Below are 19,677 nucleotides of genomic sequence, written 5' to 3'. Positions count from 1 at the left end.
CAGCCCCTGGGCTCTGGCTTGACTGGCAGTCCTCGTGGACAGCCCGCCTTCTGAAGACACCCACCCGAACCCTCTGCCTCTCACCTGCGTCAGCTCCGCCGTCAGTGGGTGGCAAGTCCTGGCAGAGCAGCAGACAGTGGGGCCCCTAAACCCTGGGCACATCCCCTGGAGCCATTGGCCCCTTGGCCACCAGGACTTGGCGCTGCCCTACGGCCTCTCCCCACCGCCATCTCTTGTCTACCTCCCCTTCTGACTCCGTTTTGGGGCTGAAACTGTGCCGTGAGCTCCCTCAACAAGCACCCTTCCCCACGACGCCGGCTCTCCGTGGTGCCCTCCCTGCCCACCTCTCTGCCCCAGGGCTCCCCCTGCGGTCCTCCTCACGACGCCCCAACTCCCATGAGCGGACATGGATGCTCAGCGTCCAGAGGGCCAGGCCCAGTCAGCTCCTGCCTCAGGGAGCTCGTCGCCCTCGGAGAGTCTGGAGAGTGAGGCAACTGACAGGGCACAGAAAGCTTTTGTTTGTTTAAATCACGGAATCAAGATCGATGCCAAGGACGCCCGTGAGGTCCGAGTACCGGCCAAGGCCGTAGCACTGCCCCCTCGGGCTCCCTTGCTCCTCACACAGCCTAGTCCGCAGGAGGCAGACTCTGCAGACTGAGGGCTGAAGACGTTCCTGGGGAGGCAGAGGGTTTCTTTAATAATGAGTTTTAAATTATTTATTTAGGCCGTGCTGGGTCTTCGTGCTGTTCGGGCTTTTTCCTGGTTGTGCTGAGCGGCGGCTGTTCTTCGTTGCAGAGCACAGGCGGCTCATTGTGGCAGCTTCCCTTGTTGCAGAGTTCAAGTTCTAGGGCGCACGAGCTTCAGTGGTTGGGGTGCGTGGGCTCAGTTGTTGTGGTTCCCGGGCTCCAGAGCTCAGACTCAGTAGCCGTGGGCATGAGCTTAATTGCTCTGTGGCATGTGGGATCTTCCTGGACCAGGGATCAAACCCATGTCTTCGGCATCGGCATGTGGATTTTTCTTTTCACTGCTGAGTCACCAGGGAAGCCCCTTGGGACTCGAGTGCGAGTTTTCTGAAGAGTGGTGCGTGTTTGGCGCTGAGCATCTCTATCAGCCCGTTTCCTGCCTGTAGACTCTGCAGTGCGACAGCCTCTATCCAGTCCTGTGTCTCCGCTTCCTTCAGTCTGGACTAGAAACAATTCTGCTCATGTGCAGTTGTTGCTGTTCAGTTGCTAAGCTTGGTCTGACTCTTTGCCGCCGCCCCATGACTGCAGCACACCAGACTCCTCTGTCCTCTACTGTCTCTGAGTTGGCTCAAAATTCATTCTGCTACAACAAAATTCTGCTGATATAACGTTCACAAAACACTTGCGGTCTCCCAGGTGTGTCACAGTGAGCCTCACAATTAGGAGCTGCTGTTAGTTGCTCAGTCATGTCTGACTCTTTGTGACCCCCTGGACTGTAGCCCTCCAGGCTCCTCTGTCCATGGGATTCTCCAGGAAAGAATACTGGAGTGGGTTGCCATGCCCTCCTCCAGGGGATCTTCCCAACCCAGAGATCAAACCTGGTCTCCTGCGGTGCAGGCGGATTCTTTACTGTCTGAGCCTCCAGTGAAGCTCCTTTGTCAGGTAGGCCCTCCACAAACCATTCCCTGATAATCCATTTCTGTTCCTGGATTTTGCTCAGATGGCTGAGTTGATCCATCAGTCACACACCTGAAGTCTTCAGCAAAGGTTTGTATAGCTGCACTCCTGGTCTTCTCTCCAGAGTGTACTTTCCTAATAGCACCTCTCCTAATATTGGCGTCTTTTGCAACTTGGATAGGCTGAGTGATGGGCATGAACGGACCGAATGATGGGAGTGGGCATCCGGCTGAGCAGAGGCTGTGGCTTTGGTTAGTCCTGGGAGTAATGGGCAGTCAGAGGCAGGGTGGCCCACTAACCCAGCATCCAAACCAGGAGACACAGAAGAGCTTTAATTTTGTGATTGTTCAGGATTCCCAAGAGGTAGCAAAGATAGTTCAGTGTCTCTCACCCAGCTTTCCCAATAATGATCTATTTAAAAAAATTCTTGTGGTAAAATATACATATATTTGAGGCTTTCCTGGTGGCTCAGTGCTAAAGAACCCACCTGCCGAGCGGGAGACTTGAGTTCAATCCCTGGGTCAAGAAGATCCCCTGGAGAAGGAAATGGCAACCCACTCCAGTATTCTTGCCTGAGAAATACCATGGGCAGAGGAGCCTGGTGGGGTACAGTCCATGGAGTTGCAAAGAGTCAGACACGACTTAGCAACTAAAACAATAAAAATCCATACCTTTACCATTTTAGCCATTTTAAGTGTGCAGTTCAAGGGCATCGAGCACGTTCACACTCGTGGAAGCATCGCCACCATCCCTCTCCAAAACTTCATCTTCCCAAACAGAAACTTTGCCGCCACGAGACACTGACCACCACCCTCACTGCTCAATTACAACCTCTCCCTTAACCATAGTACATTGTCAAAAATAGGGTGTTGACATTGGCACAGTTCAGTTTACTCAGGCACAGACCTGGTTTGGATTTCACCAGTTTTTATAGGCCCTTTTAATATAGTTCAATGAAGTTTCATCACATGTGAGGATTCCAAAAGCTAGTGCCACAACCATCACCTGAAAGAAACTCCCTCATTTTATCCGCAAATAATGACACCTTTCCCACCGTCCTGACCCCTGGCGACCACTGAGCAATCTCCCGGCAGTTCTGCCACACGGAGAACGTTACGTGAATGGAGGAGCGTTGACACAGCGCCTTGACGTCGGCTCCTCCCCCGCCACGTGGCACAGGAGGAGCGTTGACACAGCGCCTTGACGTCGGCTCCTCCCCCCCACGTGGCACATTCTGCTTGTGCTAAGTCACTCAGTCCTGTCCGACTCTGCGACCCCGCGGACTGTAGCCCATCAGGCTCCTCTGTCCATGGGATTCTCCAGGCAGGAGTACTGGAGTGGGTTCCCATGCTCTTCTCCAGGGGATCTTCCTGACCCAGGGATCACGCCCATGTCTCTCAAGTCTCCTGCATTGGCAGGTGGGTTCTTTACCACTAGTGACACCGAGGAAGTCCCCAACTTGCTCGTTCAGTTCAGTTCAGTCGCTCAGTCGTGTCTGACTCTGCTCTTTGCGACCCCATGGACTGCAGCACGCCAGGCTTCTCTGTCCATCACCAACTCCCGGAGCTTGCTCAAACTCAGGTCCATCGCATCAGTGATGCGATCCAAATATCTCATCCTCTGTCGTCCCCTTCTCCTCCTGCATTCAGTCTTTCCCAGCATCAGAGTCTTTTCCAATGAGTCAGTTCTTCACATCAGGTGGCCAAAGTATTGGAGTTTCAGCTTCAGCTTCCGTCCTTCCAATGAATATTCAGGACTGATTTCCTTTAGGATTTACTGGTTTGATCTTCTTGCTATCCAAGGGACTCTCAAGAGTCTTCTCCAACACCACAGTTCAAAAGCATCAATTCTTTGGTGCTCAGCTTTCTTTATAGTCCAACTCTCACTTCCATGCATAACTACTGGAAAAACTATAGCTTTGACTAGATGGACTTTTGTTGGCAAAGTAATGTCTTTGCTTTTTATTTTATTTTATTTTTTTTTGCCAAGTAATTATACAGTTTATTTTGTTATGTGCAAAGTAGACATTTCATATTTACTTGCTATGGAAAGCAGAGTACAGGCTCAATGGAGAATAATCATTAAACATTGATTATTTTTAAGAACAATGCTGTTGTAAAAATGTAGAATAGTAAATATTTTTTGGTAATTATGTATTTCTCTTTTAAAGTAATTACAGCTTTTAGATATAAATCTTTAAAAGGCTATCTCTGAAGAGCAGTGAGGTGACTGTTATTTCAGATTTGATGAATAATAATTTTTCAGTAACCTTCTCAAAAACCAAGTCAAGAGAGAGGATTGTTTTTCCCCCCCCTCCATGTGGTCAGTTTCGTTTTTAAAGAAGGCCTGTTGTAACACGAAGATGTATTTCACAAACCTTTAACACAAGTTTGTGAGCTGTCAACTGAAGACACCACCTCTGATGTGGATGGTTTCATTCAATCCATGTTCTACCAACTTGATATCTTCTAAGTCATCTTTTATGACGCTAATCAAGTGGCTAAGGCCTTCCTGTTGTTGTTTCAAATGCTGCTTGATTTCTTGTAACAGATCTGCGTCTATGTAATATCTTTCTTCAGATCTGACTGCTCCAAAGTGATTCTGCATCCTGATTTGGGACATCAGTTCATTTAGTCGGCCCTTAAACTGAGTAGGGGCATTTAGTTCACCCTGAATTGTATCTAGCTGAACTCGCAACTGCTCTTCATCAGCTTGGATGGCATACCCACTCTTCCTCGGAATTTCCTGTTTGATTAGGACCTGTAAAGTTCTCTGGGAAAGGTCCATAAGTTTCCTCTTGTATTGTGCAATTTTGGCCATGGTTGTAGTTTGATTCTTCTGTAATTCACCAATATCTTCAGATATTATATCTAATCTGGTCTGATGCTGCTTAGTCATCTGATCTTGAACCTTTAGTCTTCGAAGAAGTTCTTTGAAACCCACCATTGGTACAGGAATTAACTTTTCAGAATCAGGGTTATCCACCTTGGCTTGTTCCCAGATAATAGGATCAACACCAGCAGGAGGATTCTGTAAAAGCTGTTTGATCTGTGCAGGAGAAAGCTCTGTTCTAGTCATAGAAAGGGTTACACCAAGTTGCTGCAATTGTGTTTTAATATTTGTTTGTTCAAAATGGGCATACAATGTTGTAGCTGGAACTCTTCTTGAAGTACCATTTGGAGAACGCTCAACAACATAAATGACAACTTCTGTCTGATCATCTGGCAATGTTTTAACACCCTCTACGTTTACAGTAAGGGTCTGGTTTCCTCCCAAAACTTTATGCAATGATTCTACCAATTGCTGTTGCTGGCTTCGAATATCTGTTTCTTTTTTGTTGAAAACTAAAACCACTAGCCCATCTTCATCTTTATTATTGGGCATGCAACTATAACCTACAGCCTTAAACCGGCAAAAGGGATTTTCTAGTGTGAATTCCACGGGTGGAATGTTATCGTTGAAATATCCTTTTCCTGTTCCCCAGAAGGCTTGTAGTTGATTCCATTTTGCCAAAATAGCATCTCTCTCATCTCCCAGTAGAGTTGGAGCAGAAAGGGCACTTGCAGTATTTATCAGCTGGTTGGACTGGGCAGGAGCTTGTGTAGGCTGACTGAAGAGACCACCTAATGTAGTCTGTTGCTGCTGTTGCTGCTGCTGCGTATTAAATCCTCCAAATCCAAGTCCGGTCCCCAGACCAGTACCTAAGCCAGTACTAGTTCCAGTTGTCGTGCCAAAACCAGTCCCAAATCCAAAACCTTTGTTCTGAGTACTACCAAAGAATCCAGTAGTGCCCGTGTTAGCTGGAGTAGAAAAGCTGAATGCAGAACTCGCTGTGGTAGACGTTGTCCCAAATCCTCCAAACCCACCCTAGGAGGAGAGGGGCCTGCGGGGCCCCACCCGCATGCGCGAGCACCACGGTTTTCCCCCCATTCCTCCCGTGGCCTCCTCAGGAGCCGCCGTCGCCCGCTCGGCTGCCGCCCGCCCTTTTCCGAAGCCCCCAAAGTCTCCGCGCGGGCAGGAGACCCCAGGATCCCCAAGCCGAAGAGTCTCGGACGGAAGGGCCGGACCAAAGACCTCCCTCCTCTGTCTCTGCTTTTTAATATGCTGTCTACGTTGGTCATAGCTTTTCTTCCAGGGAGCATGGTGCAGTCAGCATCTGCAGTGATTTTGGAGCCTAAGAAAATAAAGTCTCTCACTGTTTCCATTGTTTCCCCATCTAGTTGCCATAAAGTGATGGGATGGGATGCCATGATCTTAGCTAAGATTTAAGCCAACTTTTTCACTCTCCTCTTTCTACAAGCTATAGACTTGTGGCTATATAGCAAGTCTTAAAATCATTTGTTGTTCTTCTAATTATATTATTTTTTAAAATTGCTTCGACTATTCTAGTTCCTTCATCTTTCTATATACCTTTTAGAAGCAGCTGAGAAGAAGAATCCTGCTAGGATTTTGATAAGAATTTCTTTAGAATTTGGGAGAATTGACATCTTAACTATGTTGAGTTTCCCAGTCCGTGAACCTGGTGTGTCTCTCTATCTTCGATTTTGGTCATTAGCATCTTGTAGTTTTCAGCATTCAGAGCTGTACATGTATGTTGTTGTTGTTGCTGTTAGACCTGCGTGTCTTCTTTTTTGGAGAGTTTGTAACTATACTGTGCTCTAAGTTTTGGTTTCTAGTTGTTCATTCCTATTGTGTGGACGTGATGATTGATTTTTGCTGTGTTAACCTTGTATCTTCTGGCTTTGGTAAACTCAAAACTCATCTGTAAGCTCCAAGAGTTTGTTTTCTTGTTTGTTGTGTGTGTTCGTTAGGCCTTTCTGCACAATCGTGTCTCTCCACGTGCGGAGTCTGGGAAAGCCCAGCTCCCCATGGACTCCAGGCCAGCAGGCCTCCCTGGAGCCCCACCACCTCCGCGGCCCACAGATGGCCAGCAGGCCTCTCTGGAGCCCCACCACCTCCGCGGCCCGCAGATGGCCAGCAGGCCTCCCTGGAGCCCCACCACCTCCGCGGCCCGCAGATGGCCAGCAGGCCTCCCTGGAGCCCCAGCACCTCCGCGGCCCGCAGATGGCCCCCACTTCCTCGCCCCAGCACCTCCGCGGCCTGCAGATGGCCAGCAGGCCTCCTTGGAGCCCCACCACCTCCGCGGCCTGCAGATGGCCAGCAGGCCTCCCTGGAGCCCCACCACCTCCGCGGCCCGCAGATGGCCAGCAGGCCTCCCTGGAGCCCCAGCACCTCCGCGGCCCACAGATGGCCCCCGCTTCCTCGCCCCAGCACCTCCGCGGCCCGCAGATGGCCCCCGCTTCCTCTCCCGTTTGGATTCGCTGTTTCCCAGTGTCCGTGTCCCCCGGGCCCTGGCCTTGGCTGCTCTTTTCTAGATCCTAAGATGTACCCCAAGGCTGACACCCGCTGGTCTTATTCACTCCCAGCTTTTTTTTTTTTTTTATTGTTTATTTGGCTGCACCAGGTCCTAACTGTGGAGTGTGGGATACTCAGTCTCCATTGCGCGGCGGGGTCTTACCTGCGGTGTGTGGACTCTTAGATGTTCACGTGGGATCGAGTTTCCCAAGCAGGGATGCAGACTGGGCGCCCTGCTCTGGGAGCTCAGAGTCTCACGAACACCAGGGAAGCCCTTCATCGTCAGCTTTGTTGCCATCACGTGCCCTGATAGCCTCCAGGTCTGTGAAGACCCACCCTCCAGGCCGCCACACCTGACTGCCTCCGGGATGTCTCCATTTTTGATGTCCTGCGGATATTGTGAACGTGACCTGTCCTCATCTGCACACTCGTCTCTCCTCCTGGGATGGACAGGACCGTAAAGTGACCCCAAGTGACCCTCCTTACAGGATCTCCTTCTGAGTGTGTACCGAGCCTGTGATTACTACGAGGTATCACTCGTGGGATTATGTTTGGTTATATGGCAAAGGGGATGTTTGCAGATATAGTTAAGGCCCCTGATCAGTTGGGCTCCTCAAAAGGGAGGTTGCCTGGGGGGCCTGCCTGAATCTGTGGTTACCTGTATAGTTGTGTCCGACTCTGTGACCCCGTGAACTGGGGCCCACCAGGCTCCTCTGTCTGTGGAATTCTCCAGGCAAGAATGCTGACGTGTGTTTCCAGTTCCTTCTTGAGGGGATCTTCCTCACCCAGGGATTGAACCCATGTCTCCAGCATTGCAGGCAGATTCTTTACAGTTTCAGATTCCACCACGGAACCCGGGGAACTCTGAAATAGGGATCTAGATATTGGAGACTATGAGTCAGAGAGAAGCAGCCCCGCCGGCCTGGGAGGAACACGACACGTTGTGCAGGGTCTGAGGGATCACGGGTCCCGGAGCTGTGGGCTCTCCTGCGGCTGAGGACCATCCCTGGCTGAGGGTGCTCAAGAAACGGAGAAGCGTTCTTCACACACCCCGCGCGGGGAGGGGAGGGCCCAGAGCCTCAGATGAGAGGCGCATGCAGTCGGCCCTTGACTGCAGCCTCGTGAGACCCCGTGGGGGCTGCCGCTGAGCCATGCCTGGGCTTCAGACCTGGGGAAACTCTGAGACAGTAAGCGTGTGTGTGCTGTATTGACCAGCCCCTGAGTTGCGGTCACTGGCGGCCCAGCAACAGAAGACGAGCACACCTGCTCTTAGCACCGTGTGGTCCGGGGCCAGCACCCCCTGCCTGGCCGCCTGGAGCCACGGCGCTCTCCACACCCCCAGACATCTCAGCGAGCCCGTCCCCCCCGGCTGGGGACTCCTCACCCGTGCGTCCTGCTGCCCACCTGCGTGAGTTAGGCCCTCGATGACCCCCGACCAAACGGACTTCGAGCCAGCCTGCTTCCAGCCTCATCCTCTGGCTCTTCAGTTTCCAATAAAAGGTCAAACTGCTTTCGGTAAGAGCCGGGAGGGTCCTCCACAGCTCCACCTGCGCCCGATCGTACCCCTTCCGTGAGCCGTGGTGTGAAGATGCCGTGTGTCTGTGGCATCCCGAGTACTTGGCGTGGGCCAGACTCTCCAGCTTCACCACAACACTGTGAGGTGGACGCTTACTGACCCCCATTTTCCAGGTGAGAAAACCGAAGCGAGAGCCCAGGTTACCTGGCAAAGGTCACACAGCGTCTGACACTGACTCCAGATACTGCCAGCGCTTCCCCAGCAGCCCGCACGTCGCGGAGCTCGAGTCCCTGCCCCCGGACCAGCCCCCTGAGCCTGCACACCTTCTCTGGGGCCCCTCCCGTGTGCTCCCCAACTCCCCCCACCCCACGAGCAGGCTGAGTCCCTCTGCTGAGACCCCGCCACGCTCCTCCCCCCCAGGCAGCGGTGTGTCTCACTCATTCTGTAACAGACGCCAATGCGGGCCACACACAGTAGGTCTCTGTCAGTGAGTGAGCAAAAGAGAGTGTGGACTGGTCAGGCAGGCCGCCGGGAGAGGATGGTGATCAAGGTGGAAGCAGATCTGTGGGGTTTACTCACAAGGTAGGAGCTGGAAAAAATTTCATCGTGAGAATGCGTCTTGTGCAGAGGAAAAGCGTTTATTGAAGGATTTAACAATGGCCAGTGTGCACCAAAATATGCCAAGGAAGAGAGCGGGAGGCATTCAGGACTTGGGGGTGGCTGGCGAGACCCTGGAGAGGAGCCCGGCGGGACCCAGGGCCCCAGGCTCTAAAGACCATGAGGTGCCAGGAGCAAGGGCCACGGAAGCCCCTTCGGGTGGGGTTGGAATCGGGGGCAGCTTTCCGTTAGGGGGTGATGGACATGAGCCTGATGCCCTCCTCGTCTGCCTTCATCTGCAGCCGGGCTGCTGTATGCCCAGCTCTGGAGACAGGGCAGAAATTCTGGAGGACGTGATGACATTACAACTTCAGGGCTATGACATGCAGCCCAGGACGCATCCTGAGATGCCTGAGCTGGAAGAATTACATGGGCCTGTGGCTAGAGTCTTAGATCTTGCGCTGGCAGCACTCCGGCACACAGCAGCTGGACTGGGAGCAGCAGGGTTTGCAGCAACTGGACTGGGAGCAGCACACGGGGATGCAGCAGCTGGACTGGGAGCAGCAGGGTTTGCAGCAGCTGGACTGGGAGCAGCAGACGGGGATGCAGCAGCTGGACTGGGAGCAGCAGGGTTTGCAGCAGCTGGACTGGGAGCAGCAAACAGGGATGCGACAGCTGGACTGGGAGCAGCCACGGGAGCCACAGCCCCCCTTGGAGCCCCCACAGGAGCCGCAGCTCCCTTTGCCACAGCTGGAGCAGGAGCAGGCTGGCACACAGCAGCTGGAGCCACAGCCCCCACAGGAGCCACAGCCTCCACAGCTGGAGCCACAGCCTCCACAGCTGGAGCCACAGCCCCCACAGCTGGAGCCGCAGCCTCCGGAACAGCCACAGCAGCCCATGGTTCTGGTGGGTTGAGGGTGGAGTAGGTCAGAGGAGCAGGTGGAGAGAGAGAAGGTGCTCAGTGTGGGGCCTCCAGGGCCGGGAGCCTTTATATACCTGCCGGGTGTTTATACTCAACACATGACTTCCTCTTGTGTGTTTACCTCTTTCAAACACACACGTTATTCTTAAACTCTTTACAGTCCCATGAGCCCCCAGTAGCTCACACCAAGGTCTGCTTCCTTGATTTCTAAATGCAGTTTCCTCCTCAGGGTGTTTCTCTTTGTAAACAGAGCCTGTGCTCCCAGCTCAGGGAGCCCCGAGGTCTGACCACCCCAGGCGGCGAGTCACATCCTTGGTTTTCCTGTTTCTGCTCATCGATAAACCTCTGTAAGTTTCTATTTCTCTTCTTAAACATCAGTTGGTGTCATTTCTGTAAATAAAATTATTGAGCAGAAAAATAAAAGACTACTTATAGTTCCCAAATCCCCACACGGCCAGTCTCAATATTTTGTTGAATTTGAGAAGCAGGATTTGAAGTCCTTTGCCTTCCTGGCCTTCCTGCCTTCCCTCTGCTCAGTTCATCCCCCCAAACACGAATTAGACCCCCTATTCTTCTCTTCACGGGACCTGGCTTCACAAACTGCTATGACTCCTCCTACGCTTTTTAGCCTTCCTCAGTCCATTTTTATAAAAATCCCATGAGTCAACCGACATAGTGCACACTGACTGTCTTTGAGGGCTGTGAAGACAGTTTGGGTGGATTGGCCACCATTTGGTTAGACATCTTCTCCGACGGAACTTCATTTTTTAGGAATTGATTTTAATTTTCCTACTGAGGTGACAGTTACATCCAGAGACGTGATTCAAGTGTTTCGAATCCGTGACCCCAGCAGTTTCGCTCAGCAGGCTGTGATGTAACCGCCCCCTGGTCGTGCTGGGTGGTCTCCATCATGCAGGGTCTCTGGCCCTTCCAGCCCCCGTCCCCAGGCCCACAGCCCCTCCCTTCTGACTGGTGTTCCTGTAGTCGGAGGCACATAAACGATATCGTAAGCATATATCCTGGCTTCTTTCACTTAGCATCTTATCCTGTGTCTCAGAGACGTGCATGAACTTTTATTTATTTTTTTGTTTTTGTGCGTGAACTTTTAATCGCCAGGAAGTGTTCCAGGTGGAAGTGTGCTCCCGGGGACCCTCTCACCCCTTGTTCGCAGATGCTGGCACTGTGCCCGGCGCTGGGCCGCGACGCACGGGACTCCCGTGAACCGCTCGCGCTGCCACTGTGTTGCTGGCGCGTGACTGGCATGCAGCATTGCTCGTTTCGGGCGCACAGCATCGGGATGCAGTTACATGTGTGTGTACACGCATCTTTCTGAGAATGTGTCTTATTTGTTTCGGTGACACGTGTAGACGTGGGCTGGGGGACTGTGGGTGGGGGACCGCGGCAGGGGTTTAACTTCATCAGAGCCTGACGGTTTCCATGACACTCATGCCTTTTTCAACCTTGCTGGTGGGTCTGAGCGTACAGCGACTCCCTGTGTCCCCTTATATTTGCAGATTTTAAAAATCTGCAGTGTTCCCGTGCGGGGGCAGTGATGGCTCACGTTCGCCTCGATTTGCATCTCTTTGGTGACTCAGGTTGTCAAGGACCTTCCCACATGCTTACTGGCCATTTGTATACTCTGGGAAAAACGTTCGTTCTGTTTTGGGGCCGATTTTATTGTGGGTTTTTGTTTGTTTTTCTTTTTTTCCGTGATTGATTTATTGGAATTCTCACAAATTATATCTAAATAAACTGTGTGTGTGTGTATATATATATATATATATATTTCTCCTATTATTTGCTTTGCCTCATTATTGTCTTGATATCTTTTTTCAATTTACAGATTACCTTGATGCAGACCATTAAAGTCTCTGTTGAATTCGTTGCAATATTGCTGTTTTTTGTTTTGGCTTTTTGGCTGTGAAGCAAGCCAAGTCTTAGGTCCCTGACCAGGGATCAAACCCACACCCCCTGCATTGGAAGGCGAAGTCTTAACCACTCGACCACCTGGGAAGTCTGTGTCTTAATATCTTAACAGCATCCTTTGACAGGTTTTTTTTTTTTACTTTCATGATCTAATTGAACACTTTTTATCTTTGATGGTTAGTATGCCTTCTTCTGAGCCCTCTGAAAAATCTGCTAGCTTTCCTTCTAGGAGCATCCCTTTTTGTTTTTACGTTTAGTTCTGTGATGGATGGCAAACTCGATTTGTATGAGAGAGTGTCGGCAGAGGTTCATTTCCCTCACACTCACCTGACTGCCTCAGCATCTGGGGCTGCAAAGACACGACAGGCATGGGGCATAAACTGCATCGCAGCAGGGGGGCGACGGGAGCAGGCTCATTCTAGAAATGGCTGGCTGGGCGGTGAATGCTTTCAGGACTTGAAGGCCCTTCCCCACCCCCGGGGTAACCAGACCCGAGGAACCGAACCTGGGCCCCGCGGGCTGGACAGGGGGGTGGGGGCCGAGGGGGCTCCTGGGCCTGCGTCTCAGTTCTTGAAGGAGGTTCAGGCGTTGGGGAGCCGCTCTGAAATGGGGGCGGGGGGTGGCGATGGGCATGGAGCCAGGACTCCACAGGCGGCGTTGGTTCCTTCTGTCCCACCAGCTCCTCTTGGTTCTGCTGTTGAAACACAGTAGGGATCTGGCTGGCTTCCCTGGTGGCTCAGACGGTAAAAACGTCTGCCTGCCATGCGGGAGACCCGGGTTCGATCCCTGGGTTGGGAAGATCCCCTGGAGAAAGAGATGGCAACTCACTCCAGTACTGTTGCCTGGAAGATTCCATGGTCGGAGGGGCCTGGTGGGCTGCAGTCCATGGGGTCGCAGAGTCGGACACGACTGAGCGACTTCGCTTCTTTCACCACCTTCACGCGGCCACCGACGCACAGCGCTTTCTGCACACCGGCTCCCCCTCCAGTCACTCTGTGAACATCCACGCCGCCAATCAAAAGCCCTGTGACAGCCTTGCTCTCACGGGGGTGAGTGCAGATTCCCTGCCTGCAAGTGTGGCCCCTGCAAGGCCTTGGAGAGGCTTGCGCTTAGAGTGGTTTTAGTTGTAGTCTCGGCGTCCTTGGCCGCTCTACCACCTTCTAAGTGTTTTCACTGACCAGTTGGGCTTGAGAATTCTGTGTCTCCCCAGCTTTACGGACTTTCTTCTGAGAAATGGAGTATTCCTGCCATTTCAGTAAACAAGGATGTCACAGTCATCAGAAATTCCAGCCCCCAAATGCCAATTTCCGAGCCCTGAGGGCACCCGGGAAATAGTGCACCCCTTGCCATCTGGTAATCAACCAGGCTGCGGCCCCACCTTCCGTGAGCCGCAGCCACTCCCCGGGGCAGCACGGCGCTGTCTGCGCTCTCCGGGGAGATGCAGGGGCTTCGCCAGGGGGCGGGGGCCGGCCGGCCTGCCTGTCCTGCCAGTTTCCTTCCCGCGCCCGCTCCGGACCCTGAGCTGCCCCACAGCTCCGCGCGTCTGTCCTCCGGCACAGAGCGGTTGCGCCGCCAAACCGGCCGCGCCCGCCGGTGCCCTCCTGCGGGTGCGGGTCATGCCGGCTCCGCTGTGCGGGTCATGCCGGCTCCGCTGTGCGGGTCATGCCGGCTCCGCTCGGCCCCTCACCGTGGGGCTCGGCGGGAGTGCCCCCGGGCACTGATGCAGCCGCGCGTCAGCCCCGCTCGGGCGGCTCCCAGGGGACCCGCCAGCGCCACCACCGCCCACCCGCTGCCCGGCTCCCAGGGGCGGGCAGGGCCTGCCAACAGCCCTAATTCAGCCTCTGTTGGTACTTGGGGTGGGTTTTCGACTCGGTAGTTCTAAGCCCGTCCTTTTTACTCTAATGTGCATTTCAGGGTATCCATTTTTCTCCGAGTGCTGATTTGGTTGCCTTCAGTAAACTCCATACATAATGATTCATTATCTTTGCCTAGATTCATTAGATCATGAGTGATACAGGATGTTGAGTTTCTGATCCTATGATTTCTCCCCATTTATAAGCTGGAATTCTTCCTTTCATTTTATGATTACCACGAGATAGAGTTTGTGTATAAAAAATTGGATAAACCTACTTTCCCTTTCTCATGTTTAATGAATCAGTTCTCAGCCTCCTTCAAAGGCCAGCTAGTAGAGTTTGCGTTTTGCATATTTTTTCTGTAAATGAAAAAAGGATACGATTGATAAATACATAAAAATTGCTTCTGTGGTATGCTGTGTGAGCATGTGCATTAGATCCACACATTGTGAAATGGTTCCAACAATCCAGTTAATTAACACACCTGTCACCTCACATAGCCACCCTTCTCCTGTGATGAGAACACTTGATAATTTACTGTCTTAACAAAGTTCAAGCATTTAACACATTATTAACTATAGTCACCACGCTGTACATCAGACGCCAGAACTTACCGTCTTGTAGCTGAATGCTTGTACCCTTTAACCAACAGGTCCTTGTTTCTGTCACCTCCCCAGTCCCTGGGAGTGTGTGTGTTAGTCACTCAGTCATGTATGACTATTTGCAACCTCATGGACTGTAGCCCGCCAGGCTCCTCTGTCCCCAGGATTCTCCAGGCAAGAATACGGGAGTGGGTTGCCATTCCCTTCTCCAGGAGATCTTCCCAACACAGGGATTGAACTTGGGTCTCCTGCATTGCAGGCAGATTCTTTACCATCCGAGCCACCAGGGAAGCCCAGTCCCTGGAAACCACCACTCTGCTCTCTGTTGCCATGAGTTCAGGTGGTTTAGAGTCCTCGTGTGAATGAGACCTCACAGCGTCTGTCTTTTTACATGTGGCTTATTTCACTTAGCTCAGTGCCCTCCAGGCTCATCCGTGTCGCCACACGTGGCAGGAGAGCCTCCTTTTGTAAGGCTGTATATACTGTTTCATTGGGCTTCTCTGGTGGTTCAGTGGTAAAGAATCTGCTGCCAATGCAGAAGATTCGAGTTTGATCCCTGGGTCGGGAAGATCCCCTGGAGGAGGAAATGGCAACCAGCTCCAATGTTCTTGCCTGGAGAATCCCGTGGACAGAGGAGCCTGGTGGGCTACAGTCTGTGAGGTCACGACTAGTTGGACACGACCTAGGGAGTCGGCAGCAAGCATACTGTTCCGGTATGCGTATGAACCACCTCAGGTTTCTGAGATGTAACCACACACGTTCATCTGTTGATGGACACCTAGGTTGCTTCTGTATCTTGGCTGTTGTGCTTAATGCTGCGTGACCACGGGTGTGCAGATAGCTCTTTGATATACTACGCTCATTTCTTTTGGAAACAATTCCAGATGTGGCATGCTGGATTGTATGGAAGTTCTAGTTTTAATTTTTTGAGGAACCTCCCTGCTGCTCTCCATAAGGGCTACAGCAAATTACATTCCCGCGACCAACCACAGGGGCCCCCTTTCCTCCACATTCTGCCCAAGTTCCTTCTCTCCTATCTTGATGATGGCCATTCTGGGAGGTGCAGAGGGGGACCTCACTGTGGTTTTGACTTGCATCCCACTGATGGTTAGTGATGCTGAGCACTTCTCGCAGTATGCCTATTGGCCTTTTGTATGTCTTCTTGTAAAAATATCTGTTCATGTTCTCTGCCCATTTTTAATTCAATTGTTTCTATTTTGCTATTGAGTTGTGTAAGTTCCTTATATGTTTATAGTAACCCCTTATCAGATAAATGATTTGCAAGCATTTCCTCCAGTTCCCCAGGTTGTCTTTTTACTCTGCTGACGGTGTCCGTCGCTGTGCAGAAACTGCTGAATTGCTGTGGTTCCACTTGTTTATTTTTGCTTTTGCCTCTCATGATGTCATCTGGGAGTTTTTTGATTCAGTCTGTTCAGATTTTGTGTTTCTTCATGATTCAGTCTTGGTCATGTGTGTCCAGGACTCTCTTTCTCCTAGGGTACTGCGTCTAATAAGAATAGACATATTGTCTTTGTCCCTGGTTCCCAGCACAGAGCCCCTGGCACCCTTGGGATTTCCTTAGTGATGGGAGTGTCTGTCCTTCATTACAAGTCCCATTGGAGCACCTGAGTGGTTGCTGACCAGGTGGGACCCCTGGAGCGTCTCAGGATGGGGCTGGCCATCAGAAAGACTAGGGATCAGAGAGAAGTCTCAGGCTGATTGAGAGAGAACTCGCAGGCTGACCCACTGACGTCTGGGGAGGGGGAGCTGCGGACTAAGCTCTGCAAAAGCTCTTCAACGGTCCGGGCTAGTGAGCGTCCAGGCTGACGAGCACGCGGAGGCTCGGGCAGAGCGGGCGGCTGCAGAGGGCATGGAAGTGCTGTGCCCCGTGCACGCCTTGCCCTGCACCTCTCCCACCGGCAGTTCCTGAATCCCATCCTTTTATGCCAGATCAGTAATCCAGTAACTCTGTGAGCTGCTCTGGCACATCAGTCAACCCCAAGGAGAGGGTTGCTGAGCCTCTGCTCCGTGTCCAATCAGTCTAGAAGCGCTGGTGACAACCTGGACTTGATGTTGGTGTCTGAAGTGGAAAGTGGGCAGTTGAAGGACTGAGCAGTAACCCCTGGGGTCAGACACTAACTCCAGGTAGACGGTGTCAGAACAGAATTGAGTTACTTTGTGGGATACCTGGTCAGTGACCACAGAGAACTTAAAAAATTGTCTGGTGGTATTGAAAAAATACACATTGGAGTTTTCCAACTTGTTGGTGCCAACTAAAAATCGTCCTTCACCCTCTGGTTCTGTAAGAATGAGGTCACAAGCCACTGCAGTCACTGGCCTTCAACGCCCTCTGAAAGGAGGTCAGGAATGAAGCACAATGTGCCTGGGAGAAAACTAGCGGAACAGGCCCTCGAAGAGACATTTATCAGGAGAAGGACTGACGAGCTGGGTGTCTCCTCCTATCTGGACAAGCACTAAAGTCATTACCTGAGACACTTGATTCCCGCGACCGGGGCAACCTTCCGCCAACCAAGGCTTGGTCGCACGTTCTCCTCCTTCAGCAAAATCACGCACACTGAGCTCTCGCCTCACCTTTGCAGAGCAGTTCCTTGGAGCTGCGGACGTAGCTTAAATAAAACTTAACTCACAACTCTCGACTGGTGCATTTTCCTTTCTTTTTCTGTTGACATTGATGTATAACTTCATAATAGACTCGTATGATCTGTGCATTTTGGGGGTCTCTGTTACAATGTCCCCTCTTTCATGTCTGATTTTATTTGAATCTCTCTTTTTTATTGAAATACACATTATTTTATTATAACTTACTTTCCTTTTGTTCTTTAAAAAAATTTTTTTTAAATTTTACATTGGAGGATAGCCAATTAATAATGTTGTGGTCAAGTCTTCTCTTTCTCTCTCTCCCCCCCCCCTCTCTCTCTCTCTCTCTCTCTCTCTCTCTTTCTCTCTCTCCCTCTCTCTCTCTCTCTCTCTCTCTCTCTCTCCTCTCTCTCTCTTTCTCTCTCTCTCTTTCTCTCTCTCCCTCTCTTTCTCTTTCTCTCTCTCCCTCTTGCTCTTTCTCTCTCTCCCTCTCTCTCTTTCTCTCTTTCCCTCTCTTTCTCTCTTTCTCTTTTTCTCTCTCTCTTTCTCTCTCTCTCTCTCTTTCTCTCTCTCTCCCTCTCTCTCTTTCTCTTTCTCTCTCTTCTCTCTCTCTCCCTCTCTCTCATTCTCTCTCTCTCGCTCTCCCTCTCTCTCTCTTTTTCTTTCTCTCTCTCTCTCTCTCTCTCTCTCTGTCTCTCTCTCTTTTTTCCAGTTAATCTAGCTAAAGGCTCATCAGTTTTGTTTCTTTTCAAAAGCCCAGCTCTTGGTCTCCTGGATATTTTCTATTGCTTTGTACCCTCAGTTTCATTTATTTCTGCTCTGACCTTTGTTATTTTCTTCCTATTGCTAACTTGGAACTTAGTTCATTCTTCTTTTTCTAGCTCCTTGAGATGTAAACGTTGCCTTCTGGAGACCTTTCCTCTGTCTTTATGTGAGTGTTGATTGCTGTAAGCTCTGTCTCAGGCCATTTGGGCTGCTATGACAAAATACTGCAAGCGGGGTGGCTTATAAAGGACGGAAGCGTGTTTCTCACGCCATGGAGCCGGGTAGCTCCACGGTGCTGGCGCTGGGCGGGTTGCCGCGCTGGGGGGGCCGCTTCCAGGCTCATCGGCGGCATCGTGTCGCTGTGTCCTTACGTGGCCGGGAGGGCGAGGGAGTTCTGTGGGGTCTGTTTTGCTGCTGCTGCTGTCTCTTCAGTCGTGTCCGACTCTGTGCGACCCCAGAGATGGCAGCCCACCAGGCTCCCCTGTCCCTGGGATTCTCCAGGCAAGAACACTGGGGTGGGTTACCATTTCCTTCTCCAATGCAGGAAAGTGAAAAGTGAAAGTGAAGTTGCTCAGTCGTGTCCGACTCTTAGTGACCCCATGGACTGCAGCCTACCAGGCTCCTCCGTCCATGGGATTTTCCAGGCAAGAGTGCTGGTGTGGGGTGCCATTGCCTTCTCCATGGGGTCTCTTTTATAAGAACATTAATCCCATTCACGAGGGGCCCACTCCTAGGACCTGAGCACCTTCCAAAGACTCCACGTTCAAACACCATTACACTGGATGCTGGGGTTTCAGTGCAGGACCCAGGGCTGGGCGGCGGGGCGGACACAGCTATTCAAGCCATTTGACTGTCTCAGAACTGCTTCTGCTGCATCCCGTGAGCTTTGGTATGTCGCGTTTCCATTTGTTTGTTTAAAGATATTGATTTATTTCCCCCTTGATCTTTTTCTTTGACACGTTGGTTGTTAAGGAGTGTCTTATTTATTTCCGCGTTTTCGTGAACGTTTCTGTTTTCCTGTCAATGATTTCTAGTTTCATGCCATTGCAGTCAGAAAGGATACTTGATATTATTTCAGTCTTAAGTATATTGAGACTCAAAACCTGGCTTAAAGCTCAACATTCAGAAAATGAAGATCATGGCATCTGGTCCCATCACTTCATGGCAAATAGATGGGGAAACAGTGGAAACAGTGTCAGACTTTATTTTTTTGGGCTCCAAAATCACTGCAGATGGTGACTGCAGCCATGAAATTAAAAGATGCTTACTCCTTGGAAGGAAAGTTATGACCAACCTAGATAGCATATTCAAAGCAGAGACATTACTTTGCCAACAAAGGTTCGTCTAGTCAAGGCTATGGTTTTTCCTGTGGTCATGTATGGATGTGAGAGTTGGACTGTGAAGAAGGCTGAGCGCCGAAGAATTGATGCTTTTGAACTGTGGTGTTGGAGAAGACTCTTGAGAGTCCCTTGGACTGCAAGGAGATCCAACCAGTCCATTCTGAAGGAGATCAGCCCTGGGATTTCTTTGGAAGGAATGATGCTAAAGCTGAAACTCCAGTACTTTGGCCACCTCATGCGAAGAGTTGACTCATTGGAAAAGACTCTGATGCTGGGAGGAACTGGGGGCAGGAGGAGAAGGGGACGACAGAGGATGAGATGGCTGGATGGCATCACTGACTCGATGGACGTGAGTCTGAGTTAACTCCGGGAGTTGGTGATGGACAGGGAGGCCTGGCGTGCTGCGGTTCATGGGGTCACAAAGAGTCGGATGCGACTGAGCGACTGATCTGATCTGAACTGAACACATGAGGGTGAAGAGTGGAGAATGTCCCATGTCATCCTGTTGGGTGGAACATTACATAGATATCTGTTAAGTCCTTGTGATATAATGTGTAATTCAA

At 51.2% G+C, this 19,677-nt stretch overlaps 1 protein-coding gene across 1 annotated transcript; it reads right to left on the bottom strand.

Moving 5' to 3' along the window:
• Positions 1–3,603: 3,603 nt before the first annotated feature.
• On the bottom strand, positions 3,604–6,198 carry LOC133241741 (nuclear pore complex protein Nup54-like). The gene is made up of 2 exons (XM_061407662.1): positions 6,160–6,198; positions 3,604–5,507 (listed from the first exon to the last, which is right to left on the bottom strand). Exons 1-2 carry the CDS (start codon positions 6,196–6,198, stop codon positions 4,041–4,043), a joined length of 1,506 nt encoding a protein of 501 aa, XP_061263646.1. The 3' UTR covers positions 3,604–4,040.
• Between the last annotated feature and the right edge of the window lie 13,479 nt (positions 6,199–19,677).

The sequence above is a fragment of the Bos javanicus genome, chromosome 29 (genome assembly GCF_032452875.1).
Source record: "Bos javanicus breed banteng chromosome 29, ARS-OSU_banteng_1.0, whole genome shotgun sequence".
In the NCBI taxonomy this organism is placed as follows: Eukaryota; Metazoa; Chordata; class Mammalia; order Artiodactyla; family Bovidae; genus Bos; species Bos javanicus.
Note: the sequence above shows the minus strand (reverse complement) of the source record. Positions and strands in the feature narration are given on the sequence as shown.